Here is a 20,297-nt window from a genome sequence, read left to right on the forward strand (position 1 = left end):
CCAACCGAACGGCAAACCAGTGTTTGTCGTTCTTCCTTCCCTCCAACTGATCGTTATATTTGCAGGCATTTGAAGGGAGATGAACAGTTCGACGTCAATATTGGCGTCGCACTGTTCATAGGGCATTTTTTTTTTGTTTAATTCGAAACTTAATAATTAATTTTAAAGATTAAAGTTTAGAATATTTTTATTATTAATTAAAATACTAAATTAGAAATATTTTATTTTTTAGAAATCTAAATTTTTTTACAAAATTAATTAATGTAAGTTAACATTAAGATAAAATTTAAGATAAAATTCTTATACATAACAGATATTGAGAAGTATAATACTAAAAAAAAATCAAAATACAGGTTACATTCGAATAACAAAAAATTAAAATAACAAGTAACGACATTCTAATAATCGAGAAGATTGGTATCGGCTCCGCCAAGATCACTTAGATCCTAATTAGTTGCTAGTTAGACTACATAATTCATTTTCATTCAAATAATTGATGAATTAATCTATTATTGTAGAGATATTTACTGTAATTGAATTAAAAAAAAAAACAATTAAAGAACTTAATTCAGTCACTGATTATTAATGAACATTATTTTAATAAATGCTTTCAGACATATATATCATTACCAAGAACCAATACAACTAATTATTTTAAGCATGCATTAATAAATCCTAGTTTCTTAATTAATATCTAATTATTCAAATTAGTTGAAATCTAAACATGTGAAAATATCTTAGAATATATTTTTAAATGTTAAAGAAATAAATTATTTTGGTTCTTAAAATAAAAAATGATAACACTAAGAAATTTTTATATTTAAACATTAAAAAAAAAAAAAGATAGAAATAAACCGGTTAGCAAAATGGCGTGTTTCGTATGGTCCAGTGGTTTAAAAACTTTTTTTTAAAGGACATTTAAGCTAATTAGGATAAATTCATAAACATATTATATATTATATACTTAAGATTCGAATTCAATACTAAGCTGAGTTGCATTGGTTGAAAAATTAATCGAACTTGATGGCTCTGGTTCAAGTAGTTCATCAAAACACCCGGTTTAATTTCGGATCCGACCAAATTGAACGCGAAACGGACCGGTTTAAACAACATCTCCTTCATCAACAAAAAAATTTCTTTAATATCTTTGATAGCATACAGCAATTTTCTTACAGAACTATCAGAAAAGAAGGCTATAACTTCAAAACTGACACATACCCTCTCTGAAAAGATAATAGATCTATTAACTTGCTGTAATAAAAAGAAAAAAACATACCAAAGAATGAAAAATACAAATTTCCAGATTCTTCATAAAACATGATCTTGATCCCATATTCTTTCTTATGAATCTACAGCTGAGGAGGAACCTGATCATGTACAGCTGAAAATGGGAAAAAATACTCACAGAAGCTTCGAGGCTTCAGAGACCTGTGAGTCTTTGAGAGTGAATGGGAATTTTCACCAGTCGATACAGTTGAGAAAGAATGAAGTCAGAAGAGAGCTCCCCATACAGCTCCATCCCCTTCCCCACAGCGAGCGTGTACATCCTTTATTCTCTCCACCGACTTGCAAATGCCACTGCAACTCCAATCAAATGATGCAACACACACATTTCCTGCTTGAGCCTTCCATTCACAATCTGGACACAAGGAAGCATTTGTTGAAGATGTTAGATGAAATGTTTGAGTGAAATCTATTGTGGAAATTGATCGAGTGAAATGTCAAAACTACGAGAGATTATTCTGTGCAGATGCCAAATACAGCTCTACATCCGGATACCAATCAGAATGAGCCACGTTAGCTAGGGTTGTCAATATTTGACACGACCCGAAAACCCGACTTGAACCTGACCCGAAAATTTCGGGTTAGGGTCAACCCGAACCCCGAAACGGGTTTGGGTTCGAGTTCAACAATTCAACCCCTTTCAAAAATCGGGTCTGGTTCGGGTTGACCCTTTGACCTGAAATTGACTCGTTTTGACCTGACAACCCGAGGTTGACCCGTTTCTAACCCATTTTGACCCGAAAAGCGGAGATTGACCCGTTTTTGGACCCAAAAACTAGCAATTTTTTGTTGGCACCGAGTCATTCGGGTCGTGTTGGGTTGACTTGGACCCGAAGCAGGTTGAGTTCGGATTCGAAAAACTAACCCGTTTGCAAAAATGGATCGGGTTCGGGTTGACCCGAATAGGTTCGGGTTGACCTAATAGTGTCGGGTCAATTTCGGGTTCGACACGAACCCAACCTGAAATTGACACCCCTAACTTCAGCCATACCGAGCGGTACCGATGCTCGGTACCGAACAGTACCGAGCTGCGGGCTTAGGCATCGGGTTCCGCTTCCGCACAGAATAATTTTTCCAAAACTGCAGGTAAAAAAACAAAACCTGGTGGAGTTCCACAGCACATGTTCCTGTCATCAATATGCTCAACTTCAAGCCCAATGAACCAAGCACCAAGAGAAACATCTTCATTTGCATACTTGTGAAGTATAGGCCTATACAAAAAGAAACAACACATTAAAACCACAAAATAGTTATTTCTGTACAACAAAAGTCACTTGCCATGACTTACTGGTTGATAGAAATGAATGTTGCCAGATCTTTCGAGATGGCATAGATTTGGCCAGTTGCATGCCGGAAGTATTTGTTCCCTTCTTCTCCAAATTTCCAATATTCAGGCTCATGATACTTCACATTCCTGTAAAAAATTAAGAAAAAGGCGATACTTTATAGCTGAAAAGAACAGCTTCAACATGATTATCTCATAATTTATACATGCAGGATGAGCAGACTGGAGAAGGGGAAGATGATATACTTATTTGAAAGAACTGGACCAGACTTCATACACCCAATGTAGACCCTTGGTTTTGACCTATGGCGAGAGAGAGTTGCAGCCAGCATACCTAGAACATATAAGTGTTATAAGTGGAATGATCTGTCTAAAGAGGCATATGCAAGAATTTATTGAAAATAAATAGGGATTTTTACATACATAACACCTAAAACTATTTAAAATACATATTTAACACCTAAAATTCTATATTTACTAATATACCACCTAAAAATTCTAACATTCCGTTTAAACATTCCATCAAAAATCACTATCAGCGACTGTCTTCCCCATCAATGGCATTCTTTCACAGTGAAAACAAATATCTCATTGCTTCAATGGAGTGTTAGAATAGAAGGAAAAGGGGATTTTAGATGGTATATTAGTAAATATAGAATTTTAGATGTTGAATATGTATTTTTAATAATTTTAGGTGTTATATATATATAAAAATTTCAAATAAATATATACCTAAGTTAACATGGACATCATCATCCACCTTGACATAAAATTCAGCATCCCATAAAGTAACTGCTGTAGAAAAGAAAATCTTTGTCTTTGCAGATAATTCATGATAGCCTTCAACATGATCCTGATCATATTCATGGAAGTTGTTAATGAAAAATCAAGGCATTTAGGCTTTTTTTGGATAAATAGTGAGAAAATGCGCCTTACCAGCCTAAGAAAGTCATTATGTTGTTCTTCTTCTGAATCGATTGCCCTATCTAGAATGCTATTTGCTGTAGCACTACACAAGAAAAATCAAAGACAAGTTAGGTCAGTGCACGAATTAGGCCCCATGAAACACAATTTACAGGACTTTGATTGCACTATGATGGGTAATACGGCTAAGTTCATTGGATGAGCAACACAGAGATATACAATTTAGAAATAAATTTATGTTAAGGCAAGTCTAATAGAATAGGTGTTCTCGTTGTTATAGATAACATAGATAGAAGCAGAAAAAATACCTGTGGCCAATCATGAACCGGATGACAATGCCCTTCTCACGTTCTAGTTCTTTTAGCTTCTCACCTGAGTGGACATAAAATGTTCTGATGTAATTCTTATAAAGCTAGAAAAAAAAAAGTGAGGGAAAAATCTGTCGTGCACACATGAAACGACAGATGCAATTTTTTTTTGCCCAAAAAAAAAAAAAAATCACTGACTGATGTTGCATCACAGTTGTGTTGCTAATCTGAAATTTAATAAGAAAAAGTGTTGGTTCAATCAATATGGCCATTCTACAAAGTTGCTAAAACAAACTATTCACACGACCTTTCATTTGGGATTAATTATTCTGTGCGGACGCCGAAGGTCATCCGGAGACCAACCAGAATACACCACGTCACCCCTTCGCTCTGTAGTCTGTACTGCTCGGTATCGCAGCTCGGTACTGTCAACGTGACGCATTTTGGTTGGTCTCCGGAAGGCGTTTTGCATCCGGCCTACACACATAATAATTTCTCCTCATTTGTGGTGAAGTCAAAAAGGATATTTGATGTGTGATAGAAACCAATTCTGCAAAACATCAGTCAGCAGACACGTAAAGGAATGTCATACACATTTTATCTCTAATGCACTGTCTTCCTTAAGCAAACTTGTTTTGTTCATAAGTTATTATCTCAAAAGATGCATAGATTTCATCAATATCTGAAACAGTCAGGCCACAGAGACACTCATCATCATCATCATCGTCATAAGCCTTATCCCAACAATATCAAAATCTTTAATTTTGGATTCCTTTAATGAACAGTGGTTAACTATCATCCTAATATCAACCCTCAACCTTTCTCATTACAGCTTAGAGTGAAAATGATAGTTTTAGCTGAAGAATTACAAGCAAATTTAATCACTAAAGAGTATGATTTGAGGACTAAGCATATTGAAGCCATCTCTACAACATTGAAGCATAATTAACAGATTTAGCAGATTTAATAATGTAAAAAGGAAGTAGTTAAAAAGAAACCTTGAGGCATCCAGGTATCTCTGACAGAATCACGCCTCTTCCTGCTGCTAAATGCTGTATTAATCCCAATAACGATAAAAGCCTTCTTTTTTTGCTCACTGGATGCTGTGATGACAGGAGAACCATTCGAGCCTGTAAGCTCACGCGAGCTCCTGCTTACAGCCAGCTCCATCTGAAGTGTTGATATTGTCTTATCCAAAGATCTGATACCAATCAAATTCATAAAAATGTCAACTAACTCTAAAATTCAAATACTAACAAATAAACGAATCAACAAGAAGTTCGTCTTGTTCAGAATCCATCAACTCACTGTAAGGCTTCATGAGTCCTTGTGACCTCTCCCATTACATCCTTATCTTGGCCAAGCTTCTATTTTGAACATTGAAATATTGATATAATAAGAAAAAAAAAAAGGTGAATAAACGGAGAAAGAACTGGTATTTGAAGTTCTGACCTTTTTAGTTGTGCAATCTTCTGATACAACATGAAGCTCCTGTTCCTTCCGCTGCTGTGAGATCATCTGCCAGTTCGAATCTGCTCGCCTATTCAAATCTGGAAACCTAACCAATCCAAAAGCTCAAAACTTAGGGAAAACCAATTCAAATACGAAGAATTTCAACTCCCACGTAATGACAAACTGTGCAAACAGTACAAACCAAACGCTCTAATTGAATGATTTCATTCATCAAGAAGAAAAAAACCCTAAAAATTTCATCTTTTCAATACTTCTTGGACTAATCAAAGATATCAAGAATTCACCTATCAGTGAATAGCATTCCAAGGCCGAAGCTCGCTAGGCAAAGCAAAATAATCCATCTCGTCGACACCCTCCTCTCCCCGCCGCCATTTACCCTCGTCTTCATCATTTTTCTCCTCTCCTCCTCCTACTCTCTCTATCTCCTACCGTTTCCCACAAAGAGAACACCTTTAAAGAAGAACCCGAGCAGATTCGAAAGGAGCAAAAGACCCGCAACTCCGCAAACAGGACAAAGGACGAGAAAAAGCAAGACGAGGTCAAAGACGACGGCTTGCAGGCGAGGAAATGATACCGCTAAGCAGCAGAAGAAAGCTTCCTCGGCGAAAGCAAGAGGAAGGAGGTAACTAAGCTGCCTGCCGAACTATTTCTTTTAAAAATCAAAGCAGACAAGAAATTCGATTCTTATTAAGTAAAAACACAGTCAAACCCGTTAAAATATCATTTAATTTTACCGTAAGTTGCAGAGCTTAATTAATTTGTTTGCTTTTAATGAACTGATTTATGTAGTAATTAATTATATTAATGTAGTTAATTAGAATTAGATTATTTTGGCTATGAATTATTTTTCTATAATCTATTCGACTAATTTCTTAATCTAATTACTGATTAATGACTAGTTTAATATAATTAATTTTAATTAAAGTAAATTTCATTTTAATATAATATATAAATAATTAATGTTGTATTAAATTTTAAAATAATTTTAAAGGTTTTCACATCATTTTTGATTAAAAAATACATTTATTTTTCATATTTATTTTTAATATCTTATCAAAATTTTAATTATTTTGTCATAACATACACAAATATATTTAGGAAATATCTTTTATTCAACATAATTTCTCTTAATATAGAGTTATATTTTTCCTTCAAATACAAACAAACGCTTGGAAGTTTTCTTTTATAATTAGGCTTCTTTTTTGGAATAATTTTTTTACTGATTTCTAAAATAATTTTTTAGTATAATTTTTTTTTATTAAACAAAATTCATCTTTCTAGTATAAAAATATTTTTATTTGTACTAAATTTTTTTTTTTAAGCAATAAAAAAGTTGGGACGGCTTTCTTCTTGCGTCTTAAAGCAATTTTTTGGCATGAAAATTTTAATTTTCGTACTAAAAAGCTGTTTTAAGAAGCAACAAAAAAAACATTCCAAATAAACCTTAGTAGTAAAAAATTAATAAAAATTTATTTTGAAATGAATTTTAAATAAAAAAAGGAGAAGTTTTATAAGCAAATTAAAGAGAAAGTTAGGGGTCAATGTGGCGTTTGGCATTTGGAAGGCAGAAAACTGTAAGATACATTAATTAATTCTAAAGAAGGTAATTAAGCACATCACATCGACCAATTCGGCGACCAAATTTTACTAATTATTATTTAAACGTAGACGAAACACGTTTTGTATTAATTAAATTAAACAGTTTAAATCGCATCTGAAGTAAAAAAAAAAGTTCATTTAATATTTTTTTCTTAATATAAATTTTCGATAACTTCGATTCAGTTTAGCTAATTTCGATACGTTTTTGATGGAAACTGATTCAACATTTATTGATATTTGTTTGGTTCGGTCTTTGGATTGATTTGTAAAATTTTGGGCTGAAATTTTAGAATTTTGAGGAAGTTAAGGGGCAAATTAAGATTTTTATCCCAAAATTTTGGATTTTAGATGATTTTTTTCTAAAACTCTTTGGATATCATCATAGCTTTTACAAGAAATTGTAGTTTGAGTTTTAGGCTTCGTTTGTGATGTATCATGCAAAAATTAACTTGATCGGGCACTGATACATCCTCAAAAAATTATCTTGATCGGGCACTAATCTCGATGCAAAATCTATTTTTCGGTATTGCTAGGTATTGGTCGATTTTGCTTGGCAATAACCAATACCGAGCAAATACCGAGTAATACCGAGCAATACCGAGTTGTACCGAATTTTTCTAGAAAAACTCGGTACAACTCGGTATTAGTCTTCACAGAGCGGTATTTCTCGTTATTGCTAAGCAATACCTAACAATACTGAGCAATACCGAGCAAATACCGAGTAATACCTAGCAATACGCGAACATAGCATTCCCGAGTTCCGGTTCGGGTAAAGTCGTCGGGCCGCGCGGTAAAGAGTAAGAGCACGTGATGACATGTTATTGACGATCGAACGTAGCTCTACGTCCGGTCAGAGGACCTAATAAAAGTTCGAGTTTTAGGCTTCTTTGAGATAGTTTTTGGCAATTGTTTATTGGTTAATTTTAGGAAGTTTTAACATTAAGATTTTATTTGGGATAATTTTCTTACTGTTTTGTAAAGCAATTTTCTAGTTAAAAATTTTCAAGTTAAAAAAAAAAATAGGAAGCTGCTTCATAAAACATTAAAAAATTGGCCCAAATAAAATTTAAATCTTCATTTGAAATAATTTTCTTATTATTTTTTAAAGCAATATTTTAATAAAAAAAATTTTTAACTAAAAATTTGTGTACTAATTTTTTTTTAGAAAGTAATAAAAAAGCTATATCAAATTAAGCCGAAAAAATTGTTTTAAAAGCAAATAAAAAAACTTAAAATTTATTTTGGGCTTAAAAATTTATTTAAATTTTAGATAATTAATAAAAAAAATTTCTTTATGCTATTGACTTCCATTTATAAAATCTTGCTTCTGCAAGAAATCACAATTATGCTCTTTAGAGTCTAATTTTTTTTTTTCTAAAAAACAAGATGTTGGCTAACAGAGTGATTTAGTGCATATATTAATGATGTTACTCAACTCATATTGTGAATCCAACTATAGTTTCATCGTTCAATGGATGGTGCTATTAGGGGTGTAATTGAGTCAAGCTGGTTAATTTGGGTTCGACACGTTAACAGGCTTGATGAGTCGAGTTTATCAAGCTCTCGAGTCGAGCTCATACAGGATTTCAAGCTCGACGGCTTATCGAGCTCAAGCTCCAATAGCATACCGCTCGACTCGGTAGCTCGTGGAGCGGCTCACGACGTGGGATGGGGGATAGCACGCGGAAGACGATGTGAGATCGGAGCTCGTAGGCAGGAAAAGGAAACCGTGAGAGAGAAAACGACGCATGATCAGAACTTCGAAACTCAATGCGCTCGTGCGGGGAGTGGAACTCGAACAAGGGATGCAATCAGGCGGACGACTACAAGACTCGGACATGTGCGAGGCTCATGAGCCGACTCGAGCTTGTATATAGCGAGACGAGCTCGAGTTCGAGCTCGCCTTTTGAGCTAGACTGGAGCTCGAGCTCAAGTTCAAACCGACTTTCTAACTGACGAGCCAAGCTTGATAGTGCTAATACTCGACTCGTTTATACCCCTAGGTGTTGGTGGTCGAGCTTCTTATGGGTATTCTTTTTTCATTCATCTAAATAACTCCAAAGCATTTATTTTACATCACATTTCTTTTACATTATTTTTCTTTTATATTGCATATATTTTTCATACAATCAAGCTGTTATAACTTAAAAATTTTTTAAAAATATTTTTACCTACAAAAATCAAGAATTTATTTTCGAGTCATTATAATTCTAAATAATAAATTATCTTTGTCATAACATTTATATTATTTTGCTTTAGGTTTACTAATTTTTTTCATAAAGGCGGTTGTGAAATTTCTTAAGAATTTGACATTTGTAGCATGTTGGTACATGTGGGAGTTTTGGGACCATTAGATGACAAATTTGCAAACTGATTTCACCAAAATCTTCTAAACAAAATGAGATATTTTATGAATATTTCTATAATTTTTTTTTTGATATTTTCTATATTTTTTGATGCCCTAAAAGTATTTATACGAATTTTAAACTGAAAATTTGATAATAATAATAATATTATTATTTTATATAAAAATTTAAACCTTTATAGATTTTATTTAAATGCCTTTTAAATCTCTTTTTTCTCTTAACTGAGAAGGGTTTGGAGCGAAAAAAAAAAAAGAAGAAAAGCGAGGATAGAGAATGAAGAGTTATTGTTTGAAGATTGTAAAGTGATTTTTGTTTGTCAATCCAGTTGAGAAATTTGTTCGTCTCGAGATAGATTATGTTTTGGCTATTTCAGTTTTCAATTATTTGATGCTTTTGAGATTTTTTTGATCAAATTTGTAGTTTCGTTATCGAAAAACAAGTATAATTTTATTTGGATAAACCTTTCATCGTGCAACTTTTTATATGTTATAGAGATTGAGATTATGCATATTTTAAGAATATTATAAAAAATTTTAACCAAGTGATTTTGAAAATACAATGATTTTTATCTACTCAAAAAATTATTTTAACACCTAAAAAAAATGTTTCAGTTCAATTAAAGTTTTAGAATGATTACACAGTCTCTGATAATTTAGTTATGATTTGAAATTATGAACTTTTTGCTCAATAATATTTCTGTTGTCCACCGTTAAGAGCATATTGATAATTTTTTAATTCAGTTTAATTATGTTTTAATTAATGAAATGCATTGAAAAATATAAAAAAAAATATGATACGATGTGTTGTGATGTGATTTTGACACTAGTAGGAAATCAAGATGGAATTCTGTTGCCGAAGTGCTGTGATAACAGAGCTAGTGAGTGACTGATGTGGGATTATGTTATCGAAATGTTGTGATGCCGTGGGTGCTGAGGTGAGATTTTGGCGACGAAGATATATGAAAATTTGGTTTTAAGAGCTATCATGATAATCATTATGAAGTATTTTTTTTTTTTATAATTCAATTAATTTTAGTATTTATTTAATTGTATTCAATTTCAATATATGATTCAATTTAGCTTTCTTTCAACTGCTTTCAATTTATTTGTACAACACTGTGTTAGCTCGTCTCTATTTTGCTTCTATTTTCAGGCCCATTGAAAAATAAGGAGCGAGCTGAGTAGTTTGGATGGTATTATATATATAGACTATATAGTAATGCTCATATGTGAGGAAGTGAAAATTCAAAATTTATTACAATATAAATTAAATCCTTGAAATAGGAACGTGAAATGCTCCATGGATCAGATGGTTATTGCATCTTGCAAAACCTGGGTGGCGTAGGCTCAAATCCACCCCAAGCCCAGCGTGGGCTCTATTTCTTTTTAGATTATTTTTGTTACTGTGGGCTTTGCTGTTATATGGTAATTGGCCAGTAGGGGCCAAAGCCCCCAGGGCCCCCAGTCTAGCTCCGCCCCTATATATATATATATATACACACACACACACACACAACCTCAAAGTAAAGAAGGCTACAAAGAGAAAGAAGAGCCAGATAGAAAGGTGTAGATGCCCAGGCTCAAGAAAGGGGCCTCATGCAACAACCCGCAATCCAAGTTAGGACATTTCCATTGGAGGCATCAAACCACTAACCAGATAATGACAGCCAACAAGCCACAACTCCAAACCTAACTAAAGGCTCCCAAAATGCAATGAGGAATGATCACCAATCCTCATCATTGTTTGAAAATAGAATAATGGCACAAAATCAAGGTGCATGTTAGTCAAAAGCGGCAAACCCCGCAGTTGCATCACAATTCTTAAAAAGCGACCAACTCAACGAAACCAAAATGCACACCAAGAGAACATAAAAAGTGTAGAAACACAATCTACGTTTCTAAATCTTGAGAGAAGATGAGAGATAGAATGTAAAATCTTTATTATGATTTTCTTCTCTAAGCAGAGAAGTCTCCTGTCATTATATAGAACAGGAGGGAAGGCAAATAACCGAAATTACAAGAATGCCAAAGATGTTCTAGAATAAGAGAATATATAAATATATATGTAAATACATATTCTAATATGCCCCGTCAAATTGATGGGTCTGGAGTGATCGTCAATTTGAATCGAAGCTCTGAAACCACGGAGTGGACAGCGACTTAGTGAAGATGTCAGCGACTTGATCTTTTGTGCTGATGGGATGAAGAATAATGCGGTTTTGTTGAATGTGACTGCGAACAAATTTCTGATCTATTTCAATGTGTTTCGTCCGTGAGTGAAACACAGGATTGTTGGCGAGGGCAATTGCCGACATGTTGTCACAATATAATTTAGTAGGATAATTCTGAGTAATATCAAAGTCGGTAAGCAGCCTTCGGAGCCAAATGATGTCCGAGGATAGAGCGGCTAAAGCTCGATACTCAGATTCCGTAGATGAGCGAGAGACCGTCTTTTGCTTCTTTACCGTCCAAGAGATAAGTGTGTCACCCAAGAAGAAGCAGAAACCGGTTGTTGATTTCCTTGTTAGAGGATCATCGGCCCAATCCGCATCTGAAAATGATTTTAAAAAAAGATCAGTTTTTGTGATAGATAAACCAAAATGTAGTGTACCTTTTATATATCTCAGCACGTTTGAGCAAATAGTAGTGTTTGGGATGAGGTTGATGCATATTTTGAGAGAGGAGATTGACACTGTATGAAATGTCAGGCCTAGTTAAGGTTAAGTACTGAAGAGCGCCTGTAATGCTACGATACATGGCTAGAGTTTCGTAGGAGCTGGGACTGCTGAATTCGGCCGGAAGTTTTGTACAGGTGGGGTTAGCCAGAGGATTACAGTTGGTCAGATTCGCCTGTGAGAGGATTTTCAGAGCATATTTTGCATGAGAAAGAAAATAAGAGTTATTAGTTTTAGATATTTTGATACCCAAGAATTCACTTACTATGCCCAGACGCTTCATAGTAAATTCAGTATCAAGCCTAGCTAATATGTGAGTGATATGGTCTTGATTATTTCCTGTAATCAAAATATCATCAACATATATAAGTAAGAAAATACGGACTTGAGCCTTTTTGTAAACCAATAATGAAGGGTCGGATTGACTATGGTGAAGCCAAGAGTTAGCATAAAAGTCGTAAATGTGTTGTACCACTGCCTTGGAGCTTGTTTCAATCCGTATATGGCTTTGTTCAAGAGACAAACATGGTTCGGACGGGTGACATCTTCAAATCCTTTGGGTTGCTTAATGTATATGGTTTCCGACAGATTGCCATGCAGAAAAGCATTAGCAACGTCCAATTGGTGGACCGGCCAGTTGTGGTATAAGGCAAGGGCTTGCATGATACAAATGGTGGGTAGTTTAACTACCGGACTGAAAGTTTCCGTGTAGTCCGTACCAAATTCCTGGTTATTGCCTTACGCGACTAGTCTTGCCTTATATTTTGCTATAGAACCATCCGTATGAAATTTCATACGGTAAGTCCAGCGGCTGCCAAGAATCGATGTATTGGCCGGAGGTTCAACGAGACTCCAGGTTCCCTGTTTTTGGAGAGCTAGTACTTTTGCAGCCATAGCTTGACGCCAATGTAGGTGCTTGAAGGCATCGAAAAATGTAGTGGGATCTTGTAGTGTGTCCTGAGAGCTGTGAAGATGAAGTAAGTTGAGTCGATTTGTTTGTTTGAGCGAGCCTGTTTTGCTTCTTGTGGTCATAGGATGCACAGAATGGATCGACTGCGTTGGACCTGTTAAGTCCCTGGATAGATTGGTTGTAGCTAGCTGGTTAGGAATACATAGATTCTGAGTTGATTGCTGAGGAGTATTGGCCAAGGTGGGTTGGAAGCAAGGCTGATCTGAAACCTGTGTAGGAAGACTTAGAGAAGCAGGTGTTAGCAAAAGAGGACAAATATAAGGAGAAGCGGATTGAACAACATGTTTGGAATTAGAGAACGGAAACTTAGTCTCATTAAATCGAACGTGCCGAGAGATCATTATTTTGTTCGTGAGCATGTTAAGACACTGATATCCTTTATGGACTTCAGAATATCCAATAAATGTGCATTGTTGAGACGTTGGTTGCAACTTAGAGCGAGTATGTAAAGGTAACAGCGGATAACATTCGCAACCAAAAATCTTTAGCTCATTATAATCGGGTTTCTTGTTGTTACAGAATTTTAAGAGGAGATTTGTTGTTTGTAATAGTCGACGGTAGCCGATTAATGAGGTAGACCGATGTATTCACCGCATCAGGCCAATAAACGTGAGGCATGGAGGCGGTCAGAAGTAGCGTTCGTGTGGTTTCGATTATGTGACGATGCTTTCTTTCAGCCAGTCCGTTTTGTTCCGGGGTGTATGGGAATGATAGCTGATGGGTGATACCTTGCTGTGTTAGATAGGATTTGAAGGCATTATTAACATATTCAGAACCTCCATCTGTCCGCAAGATTCGTATACGATGCGAAGTTAATCTTTCTAGCTGAGTTTGAAAATTAACAAAAATATGAAATACATCAGATTTATAGCGTAGAGGGAAAATCCAGGTATATCGTGAAAAATCATCAACAAAAATAACATAAAATTTGAATCCTTGACACGAGACCGACGGTGCCGGTCCCCAGACGTTAGAATGAATAATGGCCAGGGGATGCATTTGGCGCTCAGGATAGTTACCAAAAACAAGCTTATGACATTTTGAAGCATTGCAAGAATCACATTGAGATAGCTGCTTATTCATTTTCAAAGTTGGATTACAGTTAGAAATGAAATCAAAAATACGTTTATGAGGATGTCCTAGTCTATGGTGCCACGTATGAGCAGCTGAGGTAGCTGCAGTGAGCGCCGGATGTGTTCTTGTCGTGGATACCATAGGAATGTTGTATAGTCCGCCATTACACAGTCCGCGAAAATAAAATTTGATCCGTCTCCAGGTCTTTCAACATGAAACCGGAAGGATCAAATATAATTGAAATATTGTTATCTCTTGTTAGTTGAGAAATAGATAATAGATTAAATTTAAGAGAGGGAGTATGAAGAATTTGAGATAATTTCAGTTTACGAGATGGGGTCGGGAGAATACCCGCCCTAGTGTGAGCAATCTTGACAGAGTTGCCGTCGCCCACCGTGATGTTTTCCTGGCCCATATAAGGTTGAGCCATAGACATATTTTTCAATGAATTCGTAAGATGAGATGAGGCGCCTGAATCCAAGAACCAAGAAGCATGCGTGGGTTCCGATCTAGCCAAGAGTGCTGTATTTTCAGTCTTGGTGGAGGGAATGTACTGGGGATTTAGCCTGTGCCAGCATGTTTGAGCCAAGTGACCCTGCTTGTAGCAGATTTGACAAAACACTCCTGCATTCGGATTGGTGCGGTTGGTCATAGGAGCATTGTATTGATCAGCTGAAAGTGTTCTGTTGCTGAAGTTGTTAACGTTCTTGCTTTTGGAGCGGCGACCTCACCCTCTATTTGTGAACAGAGCCATGTTTGGGTCATGACCGGTAGAGTATCTTGCAGCATCAGAGGCAAGATTAATCTCTTCACTCAAGAGAAGAGGATAAATTTCATCAAGAGTGAGAGATGAGGATGTAGTTCGAATGGTAGTTTTAAAGGATTGGTATGGTTGGGGAAGACCATTGAGAATGTAGTGTATTATATCCTCCGAATCAATAGAAGATAATCCTGACAGATAGACTGTCATGGAATTGTTCTTGAGAGAAACATTGTGCAACGCGTTCTTTAGTTGAATAACCTTCGAACGATTTGTGGCTTGAAATCGTGTTTCAAGTGCAGCCCAAATTTGTGCGGTGGATTCCAGCGAGATTACGTAAGGAAGGATCGACGCCGATATGGTTGAACAAATGGCCGCTGATAGATTTTGACCCGTCAACAACCACTGAGAACACACGGGATTAATCGAGGAGGAGCCGTCTGACGTCTGTAAGAATTGCGATGGCGGCGTGACAGAGGAATCAACAAAGTTGAGAAATCCATTTGCTCTCAATGTTTTGAGAATCTGGGATTTCCAGATCAAGAAGTTTTCAGGAGCAAGCGGAGACGTAACTAGATTCCGCAGATTCGAGACCACGAACTTCAGGGTGGCCGGAATCGCAGATTCATCCGGCGGCAGACTTGCACTTCGATCTTGAAGGCGAGATGAAGCTGAATCGGTCATAGCTCAGGATCGACAGCCTCTATCTGATACCATGTAGAAACATAATCTACGTTTCTAAATCTTGAGAGAAGATGAGAGATAGAATGTAAAATCTTTATTATGATTTTCTTCTCTAAGCAGAGAAGTCTCCTGTCATTATATAGAACAGGAGGGAAGGCAAATATCCGAAATTACAAGAATGCCAAAGATGTTCTAGAATAAGAGAATATATAAATATATATGTAAATACATATTCTAATAAAAAGAACCCAACGGGAATGCAGAAACCATTAATTCTTTTTAGATTTACTTTTTCGACGCTTGCCACCCACACTGTGAGAATCAATATCACCAACACGATCCACATTAATATTATACTCATTTCTCAGACCAACATTGAAATCCCCAACCCCTCCATAAGTCGAAGAACATGACTCATTAAGCCAATCCAATTGCACCGCGCAAGACTCTTTCACATTTATCGTCAACTGAGCTCTCAACTCATCGTTTGAAATAATCTTAATCGGGACATCAATAATAGAATCAGTAATAGGAGAAACAGCCGGTAGCTAGCAATGATCCTAAGGGCGACCCCCCTTGGTCCAAAGAAACACAAACATAATCTGCAATATTCTCAACATTATCATCAACATTGGAATTAAGAGACACATCAGGACTGGCTGAAAGATTAGCAGCACAATTATTTAGCACCAAAACATTATTAACACCTGCCACCTCACATTGGCCACTATCAGGAGAAATAACAATAAGAGAAGAAGTAATCAACGGGACCACCACAGGATGGAGAGGCACAAAACCATCCCCATGAGGTGCAATCGGCATGAGGGAGATCAGATTAGGTGTGGGATTTTCAACAACATCCCCAGCTGCATTAACTTCCACGTCCAAGCTAATAGGATGATTAGCATTAGCATAGACCGAAACGGAGGGGAGGGGACGACATTCACCCTTCAAGTGCCCAATTGGCTTGCAAGAGGAAACTCCTCCATCTCTACATGTTGAATATAATCATAATTCTTAGGACAAAGCCAGATTCTATGAGAATAATGCTTAGTAATGTCAAGCTCAACTAAAATTCTCTCCACGGATAGACGGTAACCCATAGACGTCGCATTATCAACTTTAAGCGATTCACCGAACAACAAACCTAACCCATGCAGTATATGAGGGGAAAAAATGAGTCCATAAATTGAGAAAGTAAATCCAGATATGGATAATAGGGGATTCCACTCCAATATCAAAAAGAGGGGACCACTTAGTTAATTTCATGTAGCTATTATTCACAAAATAGGATCTATGAGAAAAAATTATGCAATAGTCTAGGTCATTTATCAATTTGATCAAAACATGAGACAGATTCAACAATGTCATTGAGAAATCCCTATTTAATTTGAGATTGAAGAAGAACTTCCGAATAGCATCAAGGGATGGACGCCTAGAGGAAATTTACCTACCAACGAGAGCTGAAAAGGAGAAACAAGCGCAATGACTTTCTCCTTCGATATCCAAAGAGAGGGAAAGCCCCGAAATGTAGAGGGTCTTAGGTCAAGAAACCTAGCATCAGAGGAACCAGTAAGAACATCAATAAAAGAGCGGGATTTAAATGATCCTTCCAAAAAACTCGGATCAGAGAGACTGTTCAACGCTATTCCGTCCACAAATGACTGGAGGTGGACGAGCCAAGAAGGAAATGAAAAAAACCAGAAGAGAAAAAGGAGACTTTCCTGCAGCAGGGGTGGCCAGAGCCGCCAGGAAGCGGGAGCTAGGAAGCCCTAGGACAACTAGCTGAAGAAGAAAAATTTATCATTTATGCTTATATGAGAATCAATGCAATACGAATTCAAATTAGCTCAAATTAAGGGCTTAAAACATATTTAAAAGTTTTAGAGCATTAATTGGATGACAAAAAAATGTCCAAATTAAACATTCTTATAGTCCAATTGAACGGCTTGACATTATTAAGACGATTAAATGTTGAATAAATATTTTATGATCAAAGAATTAATATGGGCCGTATGGTAAAGAGTTTTGAATTTCAGCTCAAATTATCAAATGCAATAACCGGATAAGTAAGCTGAATAAAAAATTTGTCCTCTCCAGATACCAGAGAGCATAATCAGAGCATGAATTGGTAGGTGATCAGCTAAACTTTTTAGATTATTATATTGAAGAATCAGAAGCACTACATTTCTTTATGAACTTGTGGCTAAGCTCCTTGCAAACAGGCTCAAAGCTGTTTTGCCTCATATTATCCACCAAGCTCAGGAGTTTATCAGGTCTTTTCTATCATTTACATCTACATTTGTTTACATTCTCATTTGCTCTTGTTTGATCTGGCACATAGATTGTTTGCCTCATTTTTTATCACACAACATATATATAATTGTTTGGTAAAATTGATTTTGAGCAAAAAAATTCTTAAATGCACGTGTTAAAGATGTCTCAAATAAAATCTTAAGCTCTTTTTTTTGACTCGAATCATATCATTTTTGATATTTTTGAGTTTATCTCAATTTGATTATAAATTTATTAAAATAAGAGCTAGAGTTAGAATTTTAATTTGTATTGAGATGTATCTTATCAAGTTTGATTTTTTTGTCACATAAGAAAAGTACAAATAAAAATTTATCGAAATCCTGGGTCCAGGTACACTTAACATTACATCAAATACTTTGTGCACGGTGCGTGAAGAGGACAATCCCTCTACACTCGGGCATTGATCAACCACCAGCGCACTTTAATTTAAACGACTTCATCTTCTTCCCTTGGAACGCCACCCCTTTGTTTCTTTAGTAGCTTTCATCATGGCTGTGATCGGTCGTGCATGGCGAATCAAATCTTCTTCTTTTTCTTCTTCTTCTTCCAAATCTACCTGTCCCAAAAAGCCTGCCTCCACCGAACCAGAACGGCGCCACCAGAGGTACCAAAGCAGCACAAACGAACCAACGTCACCGAGAGTGAGCTGTATGGGCCAGATCAAGCGCTGCAAACTACCTCCACCGCTTCCGCTGCCGAATCCACCACCGCTCCGACATGGCTTTTCCTTTTTTCCGGTTTCAGCTTCTTTCTCCTCCGCCTCCAGTTGCTGCTCTCCGGCGATCGGTAAGTCGAAGAAACAGATGACAGAGGCCAGAGTCTTGAGAATGGAGGAGATGGACCCGCCTCTTCCGGTGGAGAAAAGGAAGGAGAAGCCGTATTACGTCGAGAGCTTGTGGAGGAGAAGGTGCAGAGATAGGGATGAGCTCACACAGCTGGAGCTTTGCCAGCCGGTGAGGCTGCCGGCGGCCTGCTATGGCGTCGTAGATTGAGATTTTGTGGGTTTTTTTTGTCTGTTATATTATAGTTTAATGTGGGGATTTTATTTTATTTGTCCTTGTCCTTTTTTTTTTTTTATATAGAGGTGAGCTAACATCGAACTTGTCCAGAGACCAATAATAAAGCACCACATCATTTGGGCGCTCGGTACCGCACTCGATACACTCGGTATGCTCGGTATTCTATCCGGACGTAATAATTTTTCCATCTAATAAGCCATAGCTCGATCTACTCCTTGTACTTGCTCTTGTATATTATAGCTCATGGATGGCCAACTATGGCTTCTTTTTTTCCTATGTGCCCCCCTAAACTTTTAATATTTTGTGTACAATAAACATATGTTAATGTATCTTATTTGAGGTTTTTAGCGTTACGAGTTTATGCTTCGTTTAGGATAATTTTTTATAAATATTATAAATTTTTTACTATAAAGCAGCTTTAGAAAGTAATCAGAAAGCTGTCCCAGACGAAACTTTTATTTATGCCATAATCTAAGAATAATAATAATCATCATGTGCTCATATCAAGAGAAATTTATAACTCTATTATTATCCTTGGAAAGTTAATATCACAGAAAGAAAGTTTATGTTCATGTTGATTCAATTTTAAGATTTATATTTTACTATCAATAATAACTTTGTATTGAGAGAATTACATAGGATAATGGAGGTTTAAATTGAATGTAAAAATGGAGGTTTTCAAAGAAACTTATATGCCTTGACCTCAAAGGGTTATACTTACCCAATTATATTGGACTTAACTCCCTTCTGAAAGGGGGAAAGCCAACTAATCCTTCCATTTCTTTTGAAAATCATATCATTTAAGGCTTCATTAGGAAAGACTTTCTAATTACTTCATAAAGTTACGTTTTAGCATAAATTTTTTTTGAAAGTAAAGAAAAAACAGTGGTCTAAAGCTTCTATAGGACTGCTTTTTTACCGTTTCTTAAATTAAGCAGCTTTCGAGTACAAATTTTTAAACTTTTGTACTAAAAAGCTGCTTTAAGAAGCAATAAGAAAGCCGTCCCAAATGAAGCCTAAGTCTAAAATGATAAGTGGTTCTAATTAGCCCTCATAAGATTTGGAACCCTTAATTTTTTATTGTTATCTTAGTGTTTTCTATTTTCATATGACTTGCAAATTTATTTTAATGACATTCATTTAATGTAAGATCTATTGATATGTTTATAAACTTTGGAGTTAATAGATTAATTGATGCACTTTAATAAATTTGATAATATTGCAATATTGTTTTCTTTTATTCTTAGCTTTTTCTTTCATTAGAGATATACTTGTCATAGATATTTATGGTGGACTACATTAGAAGCATTCATTATGAAATGAATGAACAACTTGTTCATTCTTTAATTTGCTTCTAAATTAAGTAAAAATTAGAAAAAAAAAATTAGCTTGAAGATATTTTAGAGAACCCATTATGGTGATTGATTTCTTTTAACTGAATTCTTTTTGCCATAGCTATCCTTCCACATGACTACTAAACTTTTACTTTTATGCACTTACAACATGCAAATGTTTTGGTTGGCATTTGAATGTGACATTTCTTAAACTTATGCATTGAATG

General features: G+C 35.8%; 2 protein-coding genes across 3 annotated transcripts; one reads left to right on the forward strand and one right to left on the reverse strand.

Moving 5' to 3' along the window:
• Positions 1 to 1,117: 1,117 nt before the first annotated feature.
• LOC110101589 (beta-1,3-galactosyltransferase 7) lies at positions 1,118 to 5,926 on the reverse strand. The gene is made up of 11 exons (XM_020829554.2): positions 5,559 to 5,926; positions 5,254 to 5,359; positions 5,110 to 5,168; positions 4,800 to 5,002; positions 3,802 to 3,865; positions 3,506 to 3,578; positions 3,302 to 3,422; positions 2,816 to 2,903; positions 2,573 to 2,698; positions 2,386 to 2,495; positions 1,118 to 1,639 (listed from the first exon to the last, which is right to left on the reverse strand). The coding sequence occupies exons 1-11, from the start codon at positions 5,663 to 5,665 to the stop codon at positions 1,491 to 1,493; spliced, it is 1,206 nt and encodes a 401-aa protein (XP_020685213.1). The 5' UTR covers positions 5,666 to 5,926; the 3' UTR covers positions 1,118 to 1,490.
• A 12,082-nt stretch (positions 5,927 to 18,008) lies between these two features.
• LOC114580692 lies at positions 18,009 to 19,083 on the forward strand. 2 transcript variants are annotated; one of them, XM_028699052.1, is made up of 2 exons: positions 18,009 to 18,715; positions 18,800 to 19,083. In XM_028699052.1, exon 1 carries the CDS (start codon positions 18,206 to 18,208, stop codon positions 18,707 to 18,709), a length of 504 nt encoding a protein of 167 aa, XP_028554885.1. In that variant the 5' UTR covers positions 18,009 to 18,205; the 3' UTR covers positions 18,710 to 18,715; positions 18,800 to 19,083. The 2 variants fall into 2 exon arrangements, with proteins under 2 accessions (XP_028554885.1, XP_028554886.1); XM_028699053.1 differs by having other exon boundaries at positions 18,827 to 19,083.
• The last annotated feature ends 1,214 nt before the right edge of the window (positions 19,084 to 20,297 follow it).

The sequence above is a fragment of the Dendrobium catenatum genome, unplaced genomic scaffold (assembly GCF_001605985.2).
Source record: "Dendrobium catenatum unplaced genomic scaffold, ASM160598v2 fragScaff_scaffold_1209, whole genome shotgun sequence".
Lineage (NCBI taxonomy): Eukaryota > Viridiplantae > Streptophyta > Magnoliopsida > Asparagales > Orchidaceae > Dendrobium > Dendrobium catenatum.

What these genes read in the sequence shown, in the direction of transcription:
- LOC110101589 (XM_020829554.2), bottom strand. Translation starts at nt 5,665, where the DNA reads ATGATGAAGACGAGGGTAAATGGCGGCGGGGAGAGGAGGGTGTCGACG. An exon ending in AGGACTCATGAAGCCTTACA is followed by an intron (nt 5,003 to 5,109) that starts GTGAGTTGATGG and finishes GATTGGTATCAG; the next exon opens with ATCTTTGGATAAGACAATAT. An exon ending in TGATGTCCATGTTAACTTAG is followed by an intron (nt 2,904 to 3,301) that starts GTATATATTTAT and finishes TATATGTTCTAG; the next exon opens with GTATGCTGGCTGCAACTCTC.
- LOC114580692 (XM_028699052.1), top strand. Translation starts at nt 18,206, where the DNA reads ATGGCTGTGATCGGTCGTGCATGGCGAATCAAATCTTCTTCTTTTTCT.